The sequence below is a fragment of the Sarcophilus harrisii genome, chromosome X (assembly GCF_902635505.1).
Source record: "Sarcophilus harrisii chromosome X, mSarHar1.11, whole genome shotgun sequence".
NCBI classification, from domain to species: Eukaryota; Metazoa; Chordata; class Mammalia; order Dasyuromorphia; family Dasyuridae; genus Sarcophilus; species Sarcophilus harrisii.
This window is the reverse complement of record NC_045432.1, coordinates 82884962-82910467: the sequence shown is the minus strand read 5'-3', so window position 1 is coordinate 82910467 and position 25506 is coordinate 82884962. Positions and strand designations below refer to the sequence as shown.

Genomic DNA, 25506 nt, shown 5'->3' with positions numbered 1-25506 from the left:
GACTCAGGGAGGGCTAGAGAACAAATGAAGAGAATTCAGTATTCAGGGGCAAGCCAGAGTCAAAGGCCACATGAGGACCTGGAGAGGAGGAAATGGATGAATGAAGGATCACCCTCTTCCCCTTCTAGCCCTTCCTCCCTTAACCCTAGGCTGGGTGGCCCCTTTCTTCCCATCATTGATCATCCCCATACAGGTGAGGCTGACTTGCCAGCATCCACCAGGATTGAAAAGGAGGAAACCTGTGCCCGGATCACCTTCACACCAGCACCAAGCGAACAGGCTGCCTACTCCAGCCGGGGCATCATGGGGGACTTTGTGATTCAATATGATGTGGCTATGAAGGACGTCATTGGTGATGTGCAGGTGATCTTGGCCCTCAGTCAGAAACACACTGAAGGCACCCTCCTGCCTATACTCAGCATCCACATTGAGTCTTGAGAGCTTGATCGCCCCTTGCCATGAGCACGTGATCATCCCTCACCTTGAACCTGGCTCTCACACCATACATTACCACATATGCTGGCACTAGGGCCAGGTTCTTAGTCTCCTAGTAAGGACTTCTTAAAATGCTTGAGGGACAAGCTAAATTGTGACGCCCTTCCAGGCCTCTCAGTCTCCCTAGCCTCTTCCCACTGGTTCCCTCCATGCTGTTATTCATTTCTGCCTCCATTCAGGTCCACTGTTATGATGTGGTATCTCAAGGGAAAACCTTAAAGCTGTTGTGATTTCTTCTTCTGCTCTCTATTGACCCCCACCTTTCCTTCCCTCCACATGCATGTATGTATACCCATCTCTCTCTGTTTCAGTCTTTATCTCTGTTTTCATGTGTGTCTCTGTCTCTGTCTCTAACACTATGTCTCTGTGTGTGTGTGTTTTCCTTTGTTCTCTCCCCAGATCTCCGATGGCTATTTTGTTCACTATTTTGCCCCCAGAGGCCTACCCCGTATGCAGAAAAACATCATCTTCGTTATCGATGTCAGTGGTTCTATGACCGGAACGAAGCTGAAGCAGGTAACGATTGCCATGGAGGACCATTGGACAAATCTCCCAGAATTCCAGTTCTGGACTCTAGAGTGTGAGTTTGGGGGGGAGGGAGACACAGACAAAATTCCAGAGTTAGAAGGCCCCTTCCAAAGTCATGGAGCCCAACCCAAGTCCGGGCAGCTCCACTCCAAGTGGGCCTTCAGTCTCTGAGGAACTGTGGAGGCTAAATTACATCTGCCCAAAAGGCAGAATCATTCAAGCGTTCTTTTGCTTCTCTTTCTTTTCTGTTCAGAAGAGTAATCTTTGGAGCAGGCAGAACAGTGCCACAAAGCTCTCTTCCCTACCCCCCTTGCCAGGGAGATTAAGACCAAGATTAAGTAGGGAGCAACCTAGCTGGCCTTTGCTGAATTCAAGTCCTGAAATGCAGATGAATCGCTGTTCGAGGTACTGAAAGAACTGGCTGAACCATTTGTTCTCTCTCGGTGGAGATCCGAAGAGCTGCTGAATTGATTTTCCTAAAAGGAAAGAGAACAAAATCTTTGACCTATTGGCCAGTTGGGTTCCTGGCAAAATGGCCAGATTGCATTATTGAGGGGAGAGCTAGTGGGTATCTGGAAGGGGAAGCAGGGATTATTATTGAGGGTCTTTATCACAGAGTCATCAGGCTCGACTGCTCATTCCTCAGTTTGCCATTTCTCATGATATAATAATATTCCATTCACACGCCATAATGTGTCTCACCATTCTTTCACAGGTAGACAACCTTTAGTTTCTAGTTTCTTGCTCTTACAAAAAGAGTTGTCCTAACTAGTTTTGTCCTTATGGCTCCTTTTTCTCTTTCCTTGATCTCAGTGAGTTCACTGGTGGCAATGCTGGGTCACAGTGCAATAGCTCTTGGGTCCGAGTTCCAAACTGTTCTCCCAAATGGCGGGACCAATTTGCAGTAACGCCAGTAGGGAACAAACACGTCTATTTCCCCACAGTCTCTCCAGTATTTCTCTCTCTCTCTCTTTTTGCAGAGGCACTTGGGATTAAATGACTTGCCCAGGGTCACATAGCTAGGAAGTATTAAGTGTCTGAAACCGGATTTGAACTCAGTTCCTCCTGACTTCAGGGCTGCTGCTCTATCCACTGCGCCCCCTAGCTGCCCCTTTCATTTTCCTTTTTGCCAACTTTGTCCATACGATAAACATGATGCGGCAGCTCAATGGTGCTTTAATTGGCATGTTTTAATTTTAGCACTTTGGACCATGTTTCCATACGGTCATCGCCGGCTCCTGTTTCTTGCTTTGAAAATTGCCTGTTCAAATTCTTTGAACATTTATCCACTGGAAGATGACTCAGTCTCCTAATTCAGAGTCAGGAAGGAGAAAAAGAACATCATGGTCTAAAGGGGGTCAGGGAGGATGAAGGCAAGGCAGGTGGACGGCAGATTGTTATGATTGCTGTTGTTCAGTCATGTTCAGCTCTTAATTCTATTTGGGGTTTGGGTTAAGTGACTTGCCCAGGCCACACAGCTAGGAAGTGTCTGAAGCTGAATTTTCACTCAGGTCCTCCTGACTCCAGGACCAGTGCTCTGACCGCTGCAAGGCCACCCAGCAAACACAGGGAACTAAAAGATGATCTTAACCAGTTTCTCCCCATGTCCCAACTGTTGCAGACTAAGAAGGCTATGCATGTGATCCTGGGAGACCTGTGTCCAGAAGACTATTTCAACATTGTGACCTTCTCTGACACTGTCCACATCTGGAAGACTGCCGGCTCTGTCCAGGCTACATCCCCGAACATACAAAGGGCCAAAGCCCACATTGGCAGAATGGAGGCAGGCAGATGTTCGTATATGAGGTCTCCTTCCTCGCTTCATTCCCCCTCCCCAGGGATCAGCCGTGGCCCTGAAACTTTTGTGATTTAAGCTTCCCGGGCTTCTCTGTTCTGCTCTGTAATGGAAGGAAGTCGATCTGGCTCCCATGATTTCACACTCCAAACCCCTTCCCCTCTGGAAAAATGTGACAACGAGGGTCTGGGACCCCATGGAAGGGTGTAGTCAGGGCAGGTGATCTCCAGGGCTCTCCCATCTCTGTGGTCCTAAGTCACCCCCCCAGCCTCCCATGATGATTTCAAAAGCCCCATCTGCTCTTTCATGACTGACATCCCACAGCTCTCTCTAGGCCCCACTTTGCCCTCTGTGACACAAAAACAGAATAAGTCGAGAACAAGAGAGGACAAGGAGCTTATTCTAGAATGCCCGACAGCAGGCTCCGTTCCTCACACCATGTAGTGGGAGAAGGGGGTCAGCTTCCTGAGACAGAGGATGAGAGATGACCAGGAGCTCAATCCTAGCCCAGCTGACTAGGGTGCCAGGAATGACAGCAAATGGAAAAGCAGAGGCTGAGAGCAGATGAAGAGTTAGTTAGTCTGTCCAGACAGATGAGACTGAATTTCATAAACTGGCTAGGAAATGAGACGGGCTGGGGGCCTGCAGCTGAGGCAGAGAGGAGGTTGGCAGACCCATAACATAGATGGCGACGTTGCCAAGGGAAGGAGGTGGAACGGCAGTCCTGGAAGGCTTTCTGCACAGGGACCATTACAACTGGGAAGGGTGGCCCACCCTGGAGGGCAACAGACACGCTGAGGGGAGGGGGAGCTTTTGAAGTGGGGGAGGGGGAGGATTGGGAGCTGGCTGCTCACTCCAGGCCTTTGCCTTCACCAGGGACAGACATGAACGCAGCTCTCCTGGCAGCAGCCTCCATACTGAACCAGACTGGCGGCGCGGGGCCTTCAGGAGGGGCTCGCCTGGTCATCTTCCTCACAGATGGGGAACCCACAGCGGGCGTGACTTCACCCACCCACATCCTCGCCAACGCCCAGAGGGCCCTGGCTGGCCAGGCGGCCCTGTTCGGCCTGGCTTTGGGAGACGATGCCGACCTGCCCCTCCTCCGCCGCCTCTCATTGGAGAACCGAGGCACGGCTCACCGCATCCGAGAAGATCAGGATGCCGCTGTGCAACTCAAAGGCTTCTATGACCGCATCTCCTCCCCATTGCTGTCTGACATCCACCTCCACTACCAGGCCAGACAAGCTGGGAGGGCTGACCCAGCAGGGAGCCACTTCCCCAACTACTTTGGGGGCTCTGAGCTGGTGGTGGTGGGTCAGCTAGGTCACGGAGAGCCTGAGCTCTGTGTGCGTCTAGAGGCCCAGGGCCCACACAACCGCCTACTCACAGCATCCCGGATCGAGAAGGTTGCTAGTGGCAAGGAGCCGGCCTTTGGCTGCCCATCCCACGGGGAGATCAACCCGGGTCAAGGATTCCTCCAGCGCCTTTGGGCCTACGTGAGCATCCAGGGCTTGCTGGAGGCCCACCTCAGAGCCAACGACTCAGCCACCCGCAGACTGCTGACTGACAAGGCGCGCAATCTCTCTCTGCACTTCCATTTTGTGACGCCCCTGACTTCGCTTGTTGTGGTGCAGCCACGGGAAAGAGAAGGGCAGCAGGCCCCACATCCAACCCTGACGGCCGTACTCCAGCCCACAGCCACCGGGAAGTTCCCAAGGCCTCCTGTTCAGCCCGGCCCCACCAAGCCCCTGCTCCACGGAGCCAAATTCACCACCGCTTCACCAGGGCCCTCGTCTGTGTCCAAAGCGGGGCACCTGAGGGTGACCAAACATAATCTGACCTCTTCTGTCCCCTGGTTGCGCCCAGCTCCCGGGGAGCCATTGTCTGTGAAACCCACAGCGTCTCCCCTCTCCAAGATTGGCTCTCTGTCTCCTCCCAAAGCAAGCCCCAACACTCATCTGAGTTCTGTTGCCCCGGCACTCCTGACCTCCCCCCAGCCTGGTGCTCAATTGCACCCCAAACCAAGCAGCTCATCTTGGTATAATCCTGGCTCCTCCGCTCCCCTTCGATCTGGCTCCTCGACCACCCCAAAACCCAGCCCCCCAGTTCACCCAAGTCCTAACATCTTGTCAGCCCCAAATCGGACTCCGAGCTCTCCATCTCCTCCCAGAGCCATTCCACCATCCCTCCCCAGAGCTGGCTCTCCACTTCACCTCAATCCTGATGATTCATTATCCTCCTCTCTCCCCAAACAGGTTTCCCCAGGTCACCCTAAACCTGGATCCCCGTTCCACCCAAATATCAAGACTACAAATTCCAGCTCTTCGAATTTCCCCAAATCAAGCACCCTACTCCTCCCCAAAGCAGGTCATCTTTCTTTCCCCAGAACTCCAGCCCCATCGCCTCCCAAATCGAATATCCCCCACACACACAAGCCATCTTCCCCCAGATCTAACACCCTGTCCCCTATAAATCTAGCTCCCACTTTGCCCCCAGACCTGGCTCCCCAGATCCCCCAAGTCTGACATTCAGTCCCTACAAACCCACTTCCCCTTCCCCAACTAAAGCCCAAACTCTGTCCCAACAAAGCCCAAGCATCCCATCCCAGCGTCCTCCCCCCAAAGGGGATCTGCCGGCCTCCCGTCGGCTAAGCTCCCCATCACTCCCGAGACCTGCCACTCCATCTTCACAAAATGTCACAGCAAGTCCTGCTGGTTCAACAGCATGGAATCCCAGCCCCTTGCCTCCCCCTCAACCCAGAGCAGTGGCAGACCCCAATCTCAGTGTCCCAGGCCAGTCTGGTCCTAACTCCCAGTCTTCCCTCAGAACTAGTTCCTTACTCCCCTCAATCCCAAGCTCCCCACCTCCCTATAACTCAAGCACACCCGAGATCATCCGTGTCCTCATTCTCCCCGAGGAGCCGGGCCAACTTCTGGAAAGCCTGCCAGATTCTGGATTCTCCGAGTCCTTGAAGCCCCCAGCCATCTACACTTTCCCCAATAGCCGTGGCCAAGGCAGCAGACGTGGTGAGTCCGGTATGGTGCCATCCCCCACAGTGGGAAGCCTTCTCCCATGTCCCATGGGAGCCAGAAAGGTCCCTCCCATGGGCAGCTCACCATCAGTGTGTCTCTAAACATCTCCGTGGATGGGCCCTGTGCCTCTCCCAAGCCTCCTCCAGGAATCAGAGTCTTCCAAGGCCTCCCTTGGGGCCCTGGTAGTCCCTCGGGGGGGCTCCGAGAACTTGGACGGCATTCCCCGGTTGCTGCTCTGGCCTGTGTGCCCCAGCTCTCAATAATTCTGTGGCTCTGGGTGTTTCTGGTCATCTCTGAAGTTATGGCTCTCTGGGGTGCATACACGCACAGCGCACATGTACCCATACATGCACACACACATATAATATACACTATACACATCACACGTAGCTGCACCACATGGCCAAACACATGCACATGTCAGCACACATACATGTACATGCACACATCACATGCACACACAGGTGTTGCACACCCACACATGTGCGGGCATAAGCACACCCCGTGTGCCCACACATGCACACCACACAGACCCAAATAAGCACAGGCCCACACAGACACACCACAGACTCACACACACATCCATACCCACACATATACACGTGCACACACACACGCACACACACCACATCCCCAGCAATCTCGCTTGGTCTCAGATTGTCTCCCTGGGCAGCTCTGGGGACTTTTGTGGGACCAGGGTGGCCAGGTCTCAGTCTTCCCCATTTGGAAACTCTGTAACCCATGCCTGGGCCCTTTGGCTCAGCTCCGGCTCTTGGAACGGCCCTCTGTGTTTGTGAGTCTCAGGGACTTGGAAAAGTCTGTCTTTCAGCAAAAGTCTTGGGGCGGGGGCAGAAGCACAGGGAGAAGGGGGGGGCCCACTTGGTACCTTGACGTCTCTTATGCTAGTTACAAACACATTCATAGATGGGATTCATTCACAAGCTAGCCTTGCAGGGCTCAGTCTTTAGAGAAGTCCCAGACTTTCACAGGGCCCAGTCTTTGGGAGGTCTCAGACTTTCACAGAAAACAAGATACCCTGCCACAAGACAGAGTCCCAAAGGCCTAGCAGAGGGAGGGGGAGGGCATCAAAATTCTGCAAGGAGACAAAGTAGGGACTCCAACACCCTCTTCCCTGTTCCTTTAAATCCCCAGGGATTCAAGGCGAGCCTCCCAAGTCCCCAGTGGTTTTCACCTTCTCCTCTTCAGGTAAGGAAACTCGTTCATTTGCTGTCTGTTGGAACAGGGGGCCCAACAGATGAAAGAACCCCCCCCCCGGCTTCCCCCACCACCTTCCTTGATGGGCACGGGTATCTCTGTGCCTTACAGTGGATGGGGATCCACATTTGAGATCCAGCTGCCAAACTCAGAGAGTAGAATCTGTTTCACGGTGGATGGAAGAGCAGGGGACACCCTTCAACTCATCAGTGACCCTGAAGCAGGTACAGGGCATAGAGAAGGCAGGGGGGAGGGGTGCGGGAAATACAGAGAGACAGAAGCAGAGAAAGCCAGGGCCAGCCCATCAGCCCTTGAGACAGGACTCCAAAGACCTAGAGACCCAGAAGAAAAAAAGACCTGAGAAGAGGCTAGCCACAAGCATTTGCAGGGCCCTTGGTGTGTGTGGGGGGGGGCGGTGGAGGGAGGGTTTTCACTAGATCCTCCCAACAAGCCTAAGATGATTTAGTCTGCCCACTTCACAGAAAGCTTGCAGAGGTTTGCCCTGTTACACAGCTCAAAAGGGTCACAGAGACTGTTTAAACTCAGACTTGCTGATTGTAGGCCCAGCACCCTAAGATAACCCTAAATTATCTGAGCAGCCCAGAGACCTAGAAGAGTTGGGGGGGTGGGGAATCTGGGTGCAGCAGGGGTTGGGGAAGGAGGAAAAGTGGGAAATAATAGTATGAACTGAGTGGATCAATAGTGGATCTCTTCAGCGGAAAGACCTGCAGATACAGGGTACCAGCATTCACATAATACACGATACAGGGCATCAGCACTCACATAATAAAAGATACGGGATATCAGCACTCATGTGATAAAAGATACAGGGCATCAGCACTCGCGTAATAAAAGGTACAGGGCATCAACACTCACCTAATAAAAGATACAGGATATCAGAACTCGCATAATAAAAGACACAGGGCATCAGCACTCACATAATAAAAGATACAGGGCATCAGTACTCGCGTAATAAAAGATACAGGTCATCAACACTCACGTAATAAAAGGTACAGGACTCCAGAATGCCCATAATGAAAGACATAGAGCTCTAACACTCAGGTAATAAAAGATAAAGGGCATCAGTACTCCTGTAATAAAACAGACAGGGCTCCAGCACTTGCGTAATAAAAGGTACAGGTCCCTTGGATTTGTGTAATAAAAGATAGAGGGCATCAGTACTCACGTAATAAAAGACACAGGTCATCAGCACTCGTGTAATAAAAGACACAGAGTACCAGCACTCATGTAATAAAATGTATAGGGCATTAGCACTCACGTAATAAAAGATACAGGGCATCAGTACTCCTGTAATAAAAGATACAGGGCATCAGTACTCCTATAATAAAATACTCAGGGCTCCAGCACTTGCATAATAAAAGGTACAGGGCATCGGTACTCATGTAATAAAAGACACAGGGCATCAGCACTCGTGTAATAAAAGACACAGAGTACCAGCACTCATGTAATAAAATGTATAGGGCATCAACACTCACATAATAAAAGATACAGGGCATCAGTACTCCTGTAATAAAAGATACAGGGCATCAGTACTCCTATAATAAATCACACAGGGCATCAGAACTCGCGTAATAAAAGATACAGGGATATCAGCACTCACATAATATAAGATACAGGGCATCGGTACTCATGTAATAAAAGACACAGGGCATCAGCACTCATGTAATAAAAGATAGAGGGCATCAGTACTCCTGTAATAAAACACACAGGGCTCCAGCAGTCGCGTAATAAAAGGTAAAGGCCGCTTGGATTTGTGTAATGAAACATACAGGGCATCGGTACTCGCATAATAAAAGACACAGAGTACCAGCACTCATGTAATAAAATGTATAGGACATCAGCACTCGCATAATAAAAGGTACAGGCCGCTTGGATTTGTGTAATAAAAGACACAGGTCATCAGCACTTGCATAATAAAAGACACAGAGTACCAGCATTCATGTAATAAAATGTATAGGACATCAGCACTCACATAATAAAAGATACAGGGCATCAGTACTCACATAATAAGAGACACAGGTCATCAGCACTCACATAATAAAAGGTACAAGGCATCAGTACTCCTGTAATAAAAGACACAGGGCATCAGTACTCATGCAATAAAAGATAGAGGGCATCAGTACTCCTGTAATAAAACACACAGGGCTCCAGCAGTCGCATGATAAAAGGTAAGGGCCGCTTGGATTTGTGTAATGAAAGATACAGGGCATCAGTACTCATGTAATAAAAGACACAGGGCATCAGTACTCGTGTAATAAAAGATACAGGGAATCAGTACTCCTGTAATAAAACACACAGGGTTCCAGGACTTGCATAATAAAAGGTACAGGCCGCTTGGATTTGTGTAATAAAAGATACAGGGCATCAGTACTCGCATAATAAGAGACACAGGTCATCAGCACTCACATAATAAAAGGTACAGGGCATCAATACTCCCGTAATAAAACACACAGGGCTCCAGCACTCAAAAGATACAGGGCATCCGTGCTCGCTTAATAAAAGATACAGGGCATCGGTACTCCTATAATAAAACACACAGGGCTCCAGCACTCGGGTAATAAAAGATACAGGCCACTTGGATTTGGGTAATAAAAGATACAGGGCATTAGTACTCGCGCAATAAGAGACACAGGTCATCAGCACTCGCATAATAAAAAAGTACAGGGCATGTAATGAAAGACCCAGGGCATCAGTACTTGTGTAATAAAAGGTTCAGGGCTCCAGAATGCCCATAACAAAAGACATAGGGCTCTAGCACTCATGTAATAAAAGGTACAGGCCACTTGGATTTGTGTAATAAAAGATACAAGGCATCAGTACTTGCGTAATAAAAGATACAGGGATATGAGCACTCACATAATATAAGATACAGGGCATCGGTACTCATGTAATAAAAGACACAGGGCATCAGCACTCGTGTAATAAAAGACACAGAGTACCAGCACTCATGTAATAAAATGTATAGGGCATTAGCACTCATGTAATAAAAGATACAGGGCATCAGTACTCCTGTAATAAAAGATACAGGGCATCAGTACTCCTATAATAAAACACTCAGGGCTCCAGCACTCGCATAATAAAAGGTACAGGCCGTTTGGATTTGTGTAATAAAAGATACAGAACATTAGTCCTCCTGTAATAAAACACACAGGGCTCCAGCACTTGTGTAATAAAAGGTACAGGGCACCAGTACTCATGTAATAAAAGACACAGGGCATCAGTACTCGTGTAATAAAAGGTACCGGCCACTTGGATTTGTGTAATAAAAGATACAGGGCATCAGTACTCCTATAATAAAACACACAGAGCTCCAGAACTCGCATAATAAAAGGTACAGGGCATCAGTATTCATGTAATAAAAGACACAGGGCATCAGTACTCGTGTAATAAAAAGTACAGGGCTCCATAATACCCATAATAAAAGGCATAGGGTTCTAGCACTCACATAATAAAAGGTACAGGCCGCTTGGATTTGTGTAATAAAAGATACAGGGCATCAGTACTCGCGTAATAAAAGACACAGGGCATCAGCACTCGCGTAATAAAAGACACAGAGTACCAGCACTCATGTAATAAAATGTATAGGGCATCAACACTCACATAATAAAAGATACAGGGCATCAGTACCTCCTGTAATAAAAGATACAGAACATCAGTACTCCTATAAAAATCACACAAGGCATCAGAAACTCACGTAATAAAAATAGATCCAGGATATCAGCACTCACATAATATAAAGATACAGGGCATTGAGTCACTCATGTAACAAAAGACACAGGCATCAGCACTCATGTAATAAAAGATAGAGGCATCAGTACTCCTGCCAACTAAAACACACAGGGCTCCAACAGTCGCGTAATAAAAGTAAAAGGCAACGCGATTTGTGTAATGAAACATACAGGAAACATCGAGTACTCCATAACAAAAGACACAAAGAGTACCAGCATTCATATAACAAAATGATAGAACATCAGCACTCACATAATAAAAGATACAGAGGCATCAGTACTCACATAATAAGAGACACAAGTCATCAGCACTCACATAATAAAATACAAGAGCATCATACTCCATGTAATAAAAGACACAGGCATCAGTACTCATGCAATAAAGATAGAAGCATCAGTACTCCTGTAATAAACACACACAGGGCTCCAGCAGTCGCATGATAAAAAGGTAAAGCCCATGATTTGTAGTAATAAGAAAGACTCAAACAGCATCAAGTACTCATGTAATAAAAAGACACAGAAACATCAGTACTCGTGTAATAAAAGATACACAGGAATCAAGTACTCCTGTAACAAAACACACAGGGTTCCAGGACTTGCATAATAAAAGTACAGGCCCTTGAGATTTGTGTAATAAAAGATACAAAGGCATCAGTACTCGCATAATAAGAGACACAGGTCATCAGCACTCACATAATAAAAGTACAGGGCATCAATACTCCTGCAATAAAACACACAGGGCTCCAGCACTCAAAAAGCATACAGGGCATCCGTGCTCCTTAATAAAAGATACAGGGCATCAGTACTCCTATAATCAAAACACAAACAGGGCTCCAGCACTCCAGGTAATAAAAATACAGGCCACTTGGATTTAGGTAATAAAAGATACAGGAACATTAGTACTCGCTGCAATAAAGACACAGGTCATCAAGCACTCGCATAATAAAAAGTACAGGCCCAGCAATGTAATAGAAAGACCAGGGCCATCAAGTACCTTGTGTAATAAAAGGTTCAGGGCTCCAGAATACCCATAACAAAAGACACATGAGGCTCTAGCACTCATGCTAATAAAAGTACAGGAAACCACGGATTTGTGTAATAAAAGATACAAGGCATACAGATACTTGCCTCAATAAAAGCAACAGGGATACATCCGAGCACTCTACACTACATATAAAATACAGTGTTAAAAGCATCACAGTACATCATCCGTAATACAAAAAGACACAGGGCATCAGCACTCCGTGTAAAATAACATCAGCACTATCACAAGCTCCAGCACTGCATTAATAAAATGTATAGGGCATCAGCCTTCATAATAAAAGATCACAGGAGCATCAGTACTCTGTAATAAAGATACAGGGCATCAAGCTACCCTATAATAAACCAGGGCTCACACACTCGCATAATAAAAGAGTACAGGCCGCTGGATTTGTAATAAAAAGATACAGAACATCAGTACTCCTGTAATAAAACACACAGGAGCATCCAGCACTCGATGTACCAATAAAAGTACAGGGCACACGAACTCACATGTACATAAAAGACACAGGGCATCAGTACTCTGTAATAAAATAGAGCCACTTGGATTTGTGACTCTAATAAACAACACAGGACATCAGTACTGCCATAATAAAAACACAGAGACTCATGCACTCATACATAATCACCAAAAGGTACAGAGCATCAGTATGCATGTAATAAAGACACAGGGCATCAGCACTCGACGTATAATAAAAAGTACAGGCATCAGTACTCCTGTAATAAAAACACAGGGCTCTAGCATCACATAATAAAAAGGTACAAAGGTCCGCTTAGGATTTGTGTAATAAAAGATACAGGAGCATCAGTACTCGCATAATAAAAGAGACACAGAGTCAGCACTCATGTAATAAAATGACAGACATCCAGCACTCCATAATAAAAAGTAAGGGCTTGATCAACACATCGCAGTAATAAAAGATACAGAGACCATCATACTCATGTAATAAAATGATACAGGGCATCAGACTCCATAATAAAAGATACACAGGGCATCAGTACTCACTAATAAAGACACAGGATCATCAGCACTCACATAATAAAAGGTACAGGGCATCAGTACTCATGTAATAAAAGACACAGGGCATCAGCACTCATGCGTAATAAAGATAAGGGCATCAGTACTCCTGTAATAAAACAACAGGCTCCAGCATCGCATAATAAAAGGTAAGGCCCTATTTGTAATAAAAATACAGGGCATCAGTACTCGCATTAATAAGACACAGGGCATCCAGCTACTCATGTAATAAAAATCAAGGAGTACATCACACACTCAGGATAATAAAAAGGTACAGGCCACTTTGGATTTGTGTAATAAAAAGATACAGGGCATCAGTACTCATAATAAGAGACACAGAGTCATCAGCACTCACATAATAAAAAGGTATATCAGGGCATCAATACCCGTAATAAACACACAGCCCAAGCACCTAACAAAGATACAGGGCATCCAGTACTCACATAATAAAAGATACAGGGCATCGACTCCTATAATAAACACAGGGCTCCAGCACTGGCAATAAAAGATACATTAGCCTTGTAATAAAAGATACAGGGCATCAGTACTCATGCAATAAGAACACAAGGCATCAGCACTCTATAATAAAAAGTACAGCAGCATGTAATGAAAAGACTCCAGACAGTCACTATGTAATAAAAAGGTATCAGGGCCACTAGATATGTGTAATAAAAGAATACAGGGCATCAGTACTCATGTAATAAAAGATACAGGACATCATGACTCGTGTAATAAAAGATACAGGACATCAGTACTCTGTAATAAAACAGACAGGAGTTCATGGACTACATAATAAAGTACAAGGCATAGGTACTTGTGTAATAAAAGATACAGGGCATCAGCACTCATAATAAGATGAAGCACACTCATGTAATAAAATGTATAGGGCATCAGCACTCACATAATAAAAGATATAGGGCATCAATACTCCTGTAATAAAAGATACAGGGCATCAGTACTCCTGTAATAAAAGATACAGGGCATCAGTACTCCTGTAATAAAATATATAGGGCATCAGTACTCCTGTAACAAAACACACAGGGCTCCAGGACTCAGTAATAAAAGATACAGGCGCTTATGATTTAGTGTAATAAAAAGATACAGGCATCTAGTACTCATGTCAATAAGGAGACACAGGGCATCAGCACTCCCAGTACATAATAAAAGGTACAGACCTCCAGCACTCTTGTAATTAGGGTTAGGGGAGGATGGAAGGACTGAGCACCAGTGTGGAGTGAGGAAAGCCCCCAATGCTTCCTCTTTTATTCCTCTTAGCCTCCCTGGGCCTAGCTCTCCCCAACAGTACAGGTTGTTTATTGTATCTATTCACTATGTAATAATAAGAGTCAGGTAATGCAGATGCCTTACTCCACTAATATCAAGGATAGCCGAGAGCTAACCCAACTCAGTGGGACACTGTAGCAGGAGGAGTTGCAGTCCCCAAGAGCAGCCATTGAGGGCTTCTTGTTAAGGGTGCAGGCAGAACTGTGAAATAAATGTGACTAAGGCAACTTCCAGCTCTGGGAGCTCATCATTCTCCTTTCTTCTCTTTTCTTCTCTTCCAGTTTTCTTGGGGCTCCCAGTCTCTGCCAAGAAGGTAGCCTCTCAGATGGATACTCTTGGCTCACTGTTCCCCCTGCTCAACCCTTCCTTGCCAGGGCTAGCTCTCTCTGGAGTTTTCAGTTATCTCTCTACTTCCCGAGATTGGGTGGCTTGAAGCCACCCCAGTTCTCAGGGTTTCTGGGCATCTCTGCTCCCAGTCAGAGGTATCAGGTCTCTTGATTTGGGTATATAAAGGAGATACACATAGTCTTCCCCATGCTTAATCAAAGATCCCTAAAGGCATGCTATCTTGACATATCATGTGCCTGGGACCTCCAACACTCCTTGTCTCCAGACTTGGCAGGGTTAGAGGATCGGACACTAGCCATCAAGTTGGCTGCCTCAATCCAAACCCACAGAGAATAGCTTTACACTCTTTTTTTTTGCTTCGCGTTGGGGTAAGTGACTTGCTCAGGGTCACCAGCTAGGAAGTGTTAGTGTCTGAGGTCCATTGAATCAGGTCACTCTGACTTTAGGAGCTAAGTGTTCTATCGACTAGATGCCACCTACTGTCCCTAGTTTTACACATTAAAGATGACAACTCCTGACAGGTATGAGACTTTATAGAGCAATTTAGCTAGCTACCCCATTATCTCCCCACTTTGGGCTTTATCATCAAGTAATTTGAGTGAGAAGCCAGAACTGTAGAGAATAAATCAGTCACAAAACAGTCCCATCTCCATCTTGAGCCACATGACCTCAGAGGTGATTTGGTCCACTGGCTTCATTTTGCAGATGAGGGAACTGAAGCACAATGAGGTGAACCATCAGGGTAGTTAGGTAGTGAATGTCAGAGTCAAGATTTACATTAAGGTTCTGGGACTCTGAGTCCAACACATCTCCTTCTGTACAATTTCATCTTCGATCAGGTACAGAAATCTGTCTCTGAGAACTCAGGTTTAAAAAAAAAAAAATGCTGAGCTGAGCCTTGTCACGATCACAGAAACAAGAAGAGATTGTCCCTGCATTTTAGCTGTCGGAGACAAAATAGAGGAATGGCAACATTGTGTAGAGGCTGGAGGGAAACAAAAAGTATATAAAGGGCTTTCTCTTCAAAATACCTTCCTTCACTTCCAAGGGCTTTTGGGAAAGGGGAGCAATGGAGTCTGGGCTCCGAAGATTTTCCTTGAGACCCTAAAGTTGGGAGGAGTGGGAAGGGGGAAGAAGTCAGGGTTTTCTAACATTCTGAGTAGAGAAGGTCTTTCTTTACCAATACCCTCCCTGCACAGACAGAGGGGGGCACCACCGTCACTATTCACAGAAGGAAGGCCAGAAATCACAGTTCCAGAAAATCAAAAGAACAAATTGCCATGTAAACACTGAGGACAGGGTGCAGGACTACAGGCCTATCTGCTGAGTAATGGACTGCAGCAGTCCCTCCCTGCTGGGAAGGTGAGCAAGTGCAGGCGAGGGAGAGAATTCAAGACCCCAAAGCTCCCCATAAGGAACACTACAGACATGTAGACAATACAATGCTGCCAGGGCTCCAGGATCTCACTAGTTTGGGAAGTCCTCCAATAACGAAATGGTCATCCAGGGTAATGCTTGTGTGTAGCCTCCCACAATTTCATAGGGGGGTAGGGAAGAAAGAGGAAGGGGAGAGACTAAATTGCTGGAGGATTTCTTTGATTTCTCTTGAAATCTAAAAGGTACTATCATCATTGACTGTCAGTCAATTGGCAAAAACTATGATGGCCATAACAATACATTAAAGAAAGAAAATGACAAAATGACCATCGATCCCATGTGGGCCCTTGCCACTTGGTGCTGAGAGTGTGACCAGAAAAGGGCAGAAATCCAAAATCGAATCAGACCCTACAGAAATCTATCTACACAAACGCAGAAATGGCGGGGAGAAGACTCCAAAAAGCCAGAGGCAAATGACAAGACCAACAGAAAGAACCAGAGACACAGGAGATGACAGAAAGGTATATTTAGTGAGCTTTACAAAGAGAATAGACCTACAGTGAGACGGAGCTAGGCCTAGGATGAGCCAGAGATAGACCCGTGGTGAGCCGGAGATAGGTCTACAGTGAGCTAGAGATCCATAGAGTGGCAAACTTTCACAAAAACTTCAAGAAAGAGCTGAAGAGAAACAAAAAAAGGAGCAAACCAAGAAGCAGAGGAGTGGCTTGTCTGAGGTTGGGATATAAATTGTGGGGCCAGGGTTGGGATGTGTGACAGGCATATTGCAATGTGCACTGCCAATGCTTCTACACTGGGTCTGTTTCCTTGGCAATAAAATGAGGGAACTGGAATAGGTGGTCTCTGGGGTGACTTCCAACTCTAAATGCTATTTCCCCCTGACCCTTGGGGGCACCTGCCAGCCTCCCCTACAAAGTGAGATACCTGGACACGAGGGCCTCCGAGATCTCTTAAATCACAGAGTCTGAGTGTAAATTGTGAAAGATCCCAGGAGAGAGAAGTGGCAAATTCCCCAGAACTTGATCCACACAAGCCCGCTCTCCCGACCCAACCAAGCCAATCATCTAGGCCTGTATCCAGCCTGTGCTCCAGCCCAGCCAGCCTTCCCTGTCCTTGTCCATGGTTGGACGGGCATCATTGCTTTCTCTCTGTGACACTGGTGGGCATCCGAGGGAATATCCTTTTCTCCCCTGACTCCAGGGCTGCAGGTCAGTGGCCACCTCCTCGGGGCACCTCCAAAGCCAGGCCACGAGCACCGGACTCGCACCTACTTTGACAGCATTGTGGTGGCTGTGGGAAGACTTGAGGCCCCTTTTGTTATCCATGTGAGCCTCCACCAGGTCGGCCTCGAGATGGAGGACCTGACCAAGAGATTCAGCTGGGACCGGCCTCTTCTCACCTTGCAACCCAGGCCTGGCCTGGAGCTGATTCTACAGCACAAGAGCATCCTCACCATCCGCCTCAGTCCACACCTCGAGTTCCTTATCAGGAGGCATCGGGACAGGCACCCCACAGCCCTGAGGCGCCCCCATCTTGGTTTCTACATAGTTAATGGGCACGGCCTGAGCCACTTTGCTCGGGGCCTCCTAGGTGAGAAGCGGCTGTCACAATTTCCTCTCCTGGAACCCAAGGCCTTCCACCATCTAGCCTCAACCTCTTCTCCCCATGTGTGCACAAAGCACACTCCTCTGCCCCCCCCCAGGCCACCACCCCCCATGTGACCCCAGTCTCCAAGACCCCTTTTTGGCCAGGAGAGCTAGAATTCCAGTCTGGCAAACCTGCGAGACTGCAGATCGACCAAAGCCTTTGGCCTGTCATCCCCTTGTCCCATAGCTAGGCCCTCACCCCCATCTGGTGAAAGGGAAGGCAGAGGAGGCCCAGGACAGGGCCCGAGGGCTAACCCCAATCTCTCTCCACCTGTGTGTCCCCACAGGTCAGTTCCAGCACACCGATCTCTTTGTGAAGCAAACCGTGAGCGGGGCCTGGCTAGAAGGGCCACGAGGCGCCACCGTGCCCCTGGCTCCTGCTGGCCTGGGCCAGGACTGGCTGTCAAGGAGCCTCTGCTGGAGGGTGAAGCCTCAGGATGTGGAGAAGCTGCTGGGGAGTCCCTACTCGGCCTTTGTTCTATGAGGCCGCCCTGCCCACAAGCCCCTCGGGCTCCGAGCTGCCCATGGCCTGCAGACTCTCCTGCCCTTCTGCTTTCTCCTTCCTGCTCTTCTCCCTCTCCCCTTCCCCACTTGCTTCTTCTGCTTTCCTGACCCTCTCTGCTTTGATAGGATCCAAGATTTGGAGCTGGGACTTTAGGGACTTCAGAAGGATCTTGTTGAGTGCGATATCTACAACTGTAGACCAGCAAAGTGAGTTCCGGCAGCTTAAGTAACCAAACCAGAATCACACGGCTCGCAAGCTTCTGAGGCAGGGTTCAGACTTGGGTGCTAGGGCTTTGCCCCCTGAGGAAAGAGGAAAGGCCAAAGGGAATGCTTCGCCGGGTGCCGACATACCCAGTCTGCGAACATGCGCCGCCTCCTTTGCTCTGGCCTGAGCATTCACTCCTCTGCTCTTTCCATCTGTAATCTGATTCTGTGCCTCAATCTCCCATCCTTTCTCCTTTGTTTCCCATTCTCCCCAAATCCCAAGGCACCTTCAGAGAGAGACAGAAAAGAGAGATGGATAGGCAGAGAGACAGAGACAGAGAGAGAGACAGGAGGCACAGAGACAGGAGAGAGAGAGAGAGAGAGAGAGAGAGAGAGAGAGAGAGAGAGAGAGAAGAGAGACAGAGAAGACAGGAAACACAGAGAGACAGGGGACAGAGACAGAGAGACAGAAACAGAAGAGAGACAGAGAAGACAAGAGACACAGAGAGACAGGAGACAGAGACAGAGAGACAGAAACAGAAGAGAGACAGAGACAGAGAAGACAGAAGACACAGAGACAGGAGACAGAGACAGACAGAAGAGAGACATAGGAGACAGGTAAGACAGGAGAGACAGAGACAGAGAGAAAAAAGAGAGATAGAGACAGAAGAGAGACAGATACAGAGAGATAGAAGAGACAGAAAAGACAGCAGACACAGAGAGAGAGGAGAGAGAGAGACAGGAGACACAGAGACAGAGAAAGAAGAGACAGAGACACAGGAGACAGAGAGAGATAGGAGAGAGAGGAGTGAAATTTCGGAAGTAGCATGCTCCAGGCCAGGCAAACCCCCCACTTGACCACCATCACCTGCTTGAGCCCAAGAGCCGGGGGCCCAGCTGGGGAGAAAAGCCTAGGGAGATGCACTCTGGGGAATGCCTACGGCCACAGCTCCTGAGGCCCACAGTCCTGCCTACCAGAGTCCGTGGCTCCCAGCAGAGCCTGCTGATTCCTAGCAATGGAAAGGACACACATGAAGGCCTGAGCGCCTGCTTTGGGGCTTCACCCTAAGGACCAGGAGCCACTGACTTGCATCAGACTGGCAGCCGAAACCTTCTCTCATTAGAATAGGAGCTCCTCGAGGGCAGGGATCATGGGAGTTTTTCCTTTGGCCCCCAGCAATTAGCATAGAGCTTGGAACTTGGGAGCACGTAATAAACACTTTATTCATTCATTCATCTTCCTTCCTGAGACTGTACTGAATGGAGAAAGGCCAGGATTGGGAGGCCCAATTCTTTGCTACTTGGGGATCCCGGAATTCTTTGCCCCCCACCCCCCCCCACCCCCCCCGCCCGGGTCTCTGGTTCCTCTTTTGAAATTAAGAGCTCCGATTACATGCTGTCCTGTGAGCCCACTAGCTCTGAGTTCAAGGTCTCCTCCCCTTGAGGGGGGACTGGCGGATGCCAGTCGCCAAACCTTCAGCAAGCTGCTTTCTCATTGGCCTCCAGGGTTACCACACACAGTAGTTTGTAAAGACACTGCAAAATCACAGAGCAACTGGGGGAGAAGGTAAATTGTGGCCACCTCCCCCAAAAAAATAAATAAAATGGAACTAATCTCACTTGGATAACCCGAGTTTCCTGTCTCTCTGTCTCTCCTGTCTTCTCTGTTTCTGTGTCTCTTCTGTTTCTGTCTCTCTGTCTCTGCCTCTGTTTCTGTCTCTCTGTTTCTCCTGTCTTCTCTGTCTCTTCTGTTTCTGTCTCTCTGTTTCTGTCTCTCTGTCTCTGTCTCTCCTGTCTTCTCTGTTTCTGTCTCTTCTGTCTTCTCTGGCTCTGTTTTCTGTTTCTGTCTCTCCTGTTTTCTCTGTTTCTGTGTCTCTTCTGTTTCTGTCTCTCTGTCTCTGTCTCTCCTGTCTTCTGTTTCTGTCTCTCTGTCTCTGTCTCTCCTGTCTTCTCTGCCTCTGTTTTCTGTTTCTGTCTCTCTGTCTCTGTGTCTCCCTGTCTCTGTCTCTCCTGTCTTCTCTCTTTCTGTCTCTGTCTCTTTGTCTCCTGTTTCTCTGTCTCTGTGTCTCTTGCCTGTGTCCCATTGGTATGGGATATTCTCCTTATTGGTGGAAATCCTGCATGAGGATGGGGTGGGATCATCCAGAGTGGCACCCAGAGGCGCTCTTCAGGGTTTTCTTCATGTTTTTTGGCCCAAAGGTTGCAAGTGCTCCCATTGCTTCTGGTTTCTAGCTTGAAGAAGCAAGATGGAGGAGTCCAACCACACTTCAGATTATAGAAGGAAAAGACTGGGGAGGAGTTGACAAAAGAGGAGCTGGTAGTCTCCATCATGTTCCTATACCCAGTAAGCTAGACTAGTGACTTCAGGGACTTCCCCTTGAGTGAAATCTAAGATGCTCTTTCTTCTTCTTCTTCTCCTCTCTCTCTGTCTCGCTCTCTTTCTGTGTCTCTGTATCTCTCTCTCTCTCTCTCTCTTTCTCCTCTTTCTCTCTCTCTCTCTCTCTCTCTCTCTCTCTCTCTCTCTCTCTCTCTCTCTCTCTCTCTCCTCCCTCCTCCCTCCTTCCTTCTTAGAGTTGCTTCATATCCAGTGGATGAGCTCCCTCACTCTGTATTGTCTGATATATGGCTTACTACATATACTTACTCTGATTTGTGACTGAGTTGGATAAAAGGGTTCCTTGCAGAACTGATATTTAGTGAAAGGGAGTGAAACCCTGGATATAAAGCCTGAGGTGTCCCTTCCTTCTTAATGAACAGCAATCAAAAATTTAGCTTGGATCTGAAAATCACATTCCCCAGGCTAACAATATTTAACAGAACAGATCATCATAATTTTAACCCAGGATTCTACTCTGAGGAGAGGAGAATGGCAGACTCTAGCCCCAACCTCCTGTTTCCCCTCATGGCCAGAATGAAGGTCTCCCTTTGAGAAGAGTAGGGGGGGGAAGGCTAAAAAACTGTGCACATCCTTTGACCCAGCAGTGTTTCTACTGGGCCTGTATGTCAAAAGATCATAAAAAGGGGAAAAGGACCCACGTGTGCAAAAAGATTTGTGGCGGCCCTTTTTGTAGTGACCAGGAACTGTAAATTGAGTGGACTCCCATCAGCTGGGGAATGACTGAATAAGTGATGGTTTATGAATGTTATGAAATATTATTTTTCGGTAAGAAATGACCAGCAGGAGGATTTCAGAGAGGCCTGAACTGATGCTAGTGACATGTGTGGAACCAGGAAATCATGGTACATGACAACAACAAGATTATATGACAATCAATTCTGATGAACAGGAGTCTTCTCAACAATGAGGTGATTCAGACCATTTCCAATGATCTTGTGATGGAGAGAGCCATCTGCACCCAGAGAGAGGACTGTGGGGACTGAGTGGGGATCATAACATTGTATTTTCAGCTTTTTCTTATTTGCTTGCATTTTGTTTTCTTTCTCATTCTTTTTCCTTTTTGATCTGATTTTTCTTATGCAGCACAATAATTGTGGAAACATGTATAGAGGAACTTCACATGTTTAATAACTTATGTTGGATTACTTGCTGTCTAAGAGAGAGGTAGGGTAGGGGATGGAGAAAAAAAATTGGAACACAAGGTTTTGCAAGAGTGAAGATTGAAAACTATCTCTGCATAGGTTTTGAAATTTAAAAAAATATCAAAAAATTTTCGCAGAGAATATTGGGGGAAAAAGAAGCTAGAGATGTCTATTCTGCCTCCTTTCAAGACACAATATGCCCGTGCCACATGTGGGAGAATAGCCCTTGCTACATTTGCACTCCTTACCTCATAAGATTAGGAGAAGGAAATTTCTTCATCAATCTTGAAGCTTTTCTCCTTTAATTCATCTCATTTTTCTACTCTTTTCTTCCATCAACTTGTCTTTTTCCTGTCTACTCTCACCTCTCTAGACATGGCATTATACTATCTGGATGAGGGTGTCTGGATCTCTAATCTAGACTCTATCCACTGGGTAGAGGCATTGAATGCAGAACAAGAGGAAAACAGGGGAGCTTAGGCTACTCACAGATGGCCAGAAAACCATCTAATGGACAAAAGTGGGGATAGGACTAGCTATGTGAAACAATGGATATATATACCTGTTAGAATCCTTACAAGGTGTTAAGTCACTAGAATTGATAGAAACAATGCTTATGTTTACACCTTTGAGAGTTCACACATTAGTTCACAAGTTTGGGAGATTTACAAGCCAGGATTCAATATGAGATTCACAAGTTCACACCTCCCACAATCCCACTCTCTCAGAGGAGGAGTCAACCTTTGGGTTCACACCTTTAAGAGATCATATATAAGAAGCTCTTAGAGCTTCAGTCAAGAGACTTGAAGAGATTGAGAAGTGAGAAGTCAGTTGAGGAGATTGACAAGCTAGAGACTGCAGTTGGGCAGAACTGGGGATTTGGAAGAGGAGAGGCTGAAGCTGGCAGAGGGAAGAAGCAAAGGACTAGCAACAAGAGCTCTCGGAACCAAGGAAAACTAACTGGGCTATTTGGAAGAGATAACAAAAGATTGGATTTTAACTCCTGGCTGTATTTGAGGTGATTATTGATTTGAACTGAAACTAAGGCTGCCTCCAGAAGCTCCCCAAGAAACCTGCACCCAGAGAACGATTATATTTTAGAAAAGAAGAAGATTACATTTTGGCACCTGAACGCAGGACTGACAGGATCCTGATTTCAGTGGAAAAGCTCCCATCCTGATCTCAGTGGAAAAGCCTCTGATCCTGATCCGGTGGAAAAGTCTCCTCAACCCAGAAATCAGGAAAAGAAGAGAACACCATTTTGAGAAAAAAAAAAAAAAAAAGAAGACCATTACACATACCCTTTGATCCATCAGTCTCACTACTAGGTCTGTATCCCAAAGAGATCAGGAAAAGGGGGAAAGGACCCTCATGTATAAAAATATTTAGACCGGATCTTTTTTGTGCTGGCAAAGAATTGGGAATTGAAGGGATGCCCAGTTGGGGAATGGCTGAACAAGTTGAGCTACTTGAATGTAATGGAATATTATTGTTCTATAACGAATGATGAGCGGGCTGATTTCAGAAAACCCTAGAGAGACCTCATGAACTGATGCTGAGTGAAGCTAGAAGAACCTGGAGAACGTTGTACATAGTAACAGGAACATTGGACAGATGATCAACTTTGATCGACTTAGCTCATCTCAGCATGCCAATGAGCCAAGACGATCCCAAGGCACTTGGAATGGAAAAGGACATTTGGATAAATAACTATGGAGTTGGAATACAAATTGAAGCATACTATTTTCACTTTGGGGGTTTTTTCATTTCTCATGGTCTTGCCCTCTTGTTCTAATTCTTCTTTCACAACACGTATAATGTGGAAATATGTTTAATGGGGCTGTACAAGTATAACGTGTATCGGACTGCTTGCTGTCTTGGGTAAGGGGGAGGGAAAGAAAGGAAAGAAGGAGAAAAATTGGGAATTAAAAATCTTACAAAGATAAATATTGAAAATTATTTTTACATGTAATTGAAAAAATAAAATAAAATTCCATTAAGTATGCAAAGGGGCATAGAGTGCCTTGCTTGGCGTCAGAAAGACATCTTCCTGACTTGAAATGTGCCCTCCTTATTAGCTGTATGACCCTGGGCAAGTCACTTACCCCTGTCTGCTTCAGTTTCCTCATCTGTAAAATGAGCTGGAAGAGGAATGGCAAACCACCGCACTGTATTTACCGAGAAAACCCCAAATGGGACGACAAAGACTTGGACACGACTGAAACGATTGAACGACAACCAATTGGGTGAGGAGAGTCAGGGACATAGGAGAGACAACGAGCCCCCTTTTCAATATGAGTTTGAGGTACCCTTGTGAAAGACAGAGGGTTCAAGGCAAGTGGTTGGGGACTCCTTGCATGCTGTTATTGACCTGATAACCACAACAGCCTCCTGTCCTTCCAGGTCTGATCCCCAAGAAGTAGTGGGGAATCTCGGAGACTCACCTGATGCTTGCGGTCTGGGCGTGATGGCTGATATGGGCAGAGCTCCCCAGCTCCCCAAGGAGCCGGCACATCATCTGCCTCAGGCCTTGGTGTGGCAGCCAAAGGGGGGCACTCCTCGGAGCTGGCAGCCCCTGCTTTTCCGTTTCCACAGCAGTTCTCTCTTCCCGGCTGCCCCCTGGCGTGCCTGGGGAGGCTCCCGGCCGGGAGGACAAGTGCTCCAGCCCTCCAAGTGTTTTCCTCCGCAGTGGGCAGGAGCAAGCTGGCTCTGGAAAAGCAGAGCACGAGCCACCATTGGGCGCGTCAGACTCTCCCTCGCTAGATGGCAGCAGAGCCTCAGAAATGGCTCGCGAGACGCTCCCAGGGAAACAGCAGCACGATTTCCTGCTCTCCCGACTGGCAGCCTGGCAGTAGGAGGGGGGCCCAGGCAAGGGCTGGCCTGCAAGCCTGGACTGGGCCCTAGTGGGGCCACATCTGGGCGTGGGCACGGGCACACATACGGGCAAGTGTGGGGGGCGGGGTCTGGGCAAAGGTCTTTGACCCAAAGATGGGCATGGTGACAGGCACATGTGGGCAGGGCCACTGGCAGAGCAAGCCATGGGGTGGCCGGGCAGAATCACGTGGGCAGAGCTCGTGGCTGCCTCAGTCTTGCCTGAGAAGCCAGCACCAGGCTGCCTTCTTCAGGAGCCCTGGAACCCCCGCTCTGGCTTATAAGAGTGGAGGGTCCAATCCCAGTCGTCCAGACCCCAAGCCTGAGGCTTTACGGACACCTCCATTCCGGCCACTCTGGAGCTTTTGAGGGAAAGGCCTGGAGGGCCGGAGCATCCCTTGGACATCCCGGGGTGAGGGTGGGGAAGCCCTTCCAGGCTGGGTTACTGGGAGCCAAGCTCCACTTGAGACTAGGAGGACCTTTGGGAGCGAACAGAGATGGAGCGGGTATGCTGTTTTCTTTCTAAGTCAGGTCTGGTAGCACAAGCTGTGGAAGGGAATCTCATCGGAGGGCTGCCAGTGGTGGGGAATGAACAGTAGTAGCCAGGAGGAGGGCACAGAGTCGAGGGCTTGGGGGAACAGGCAATGCCATGGGATATTGTTGTTCAGTCATTTTAGGTGTGTCCAACCCTGTGGCTCCACTTGGGATTTTCCAGGAAGAGATATTGCAGTGGTTTGCCATTTCCTTCTCCGGCTCATTTTCCAGATGAGGAAACTGAGGCAAATAGGGCAAAATGACTCAGCCAGGAAGTTTCTGAGGCCAGATTGGCACTCAGATATTC

General features: G+C 47.7%; 2 protein-coding genes across 2 annotated transcripts in view; one reads left to right on the top strand and one right to left on the bottom strand.

The window, feature by feature from the left end:
- ITIH6 (inter-alpha-trypsin inhibitor heavy chain family member 6) overlaps positions 1 to 18129 on the top strand; it is a 30746-nt gene extending 12617 nt beyond the window's left edge. The window contains 9 exon segments of the mRNA XM_031945107.1: positions 194 to 363; positions 895 to 1011; positions 2645 to 2816; positions 3695 to 4638; positions 5274 to 5844; positions 7003 to 7088; positions 7091 to 7289; positions 17101 to 17490; positions 17834 to 18129. Of these exon segments, the coding sequence (XP_031800967.1) occupies positions 194 to 363; positions 895 to 1011; positions 2645 to 2816; positions 3695 to 4638; positions 5274 to 5844; positions 7003 to 7088; positions 7091 to 7289; positions 17101 to 17490; positions 17834 to 18030 (2846 nt within the window). The 3' untranslated portion in view covers positions 18031 to 18129.
- LOC116420379 overlaps positions 1 to 24716 on the bottom strand; it is a 122958-nt gene extending 98242 nt beyond the window's left edge. The window contains exons 1-2 of the mRNA XM_031945145.1: positions 24239 to 24716; positions 9090 to 9149 (exon numbers count right to left, since the gene is read on the bottom strand). The gene's annotated coding sequence lies outside the window, so the exon portion shown is untranslated. The remainder of the gene's footprint in view (positions 1 to 9089; positions 9150 to 24238) is intronic.
- Positions 24717 to 25506: the final 790 nt, after the last annotated feature.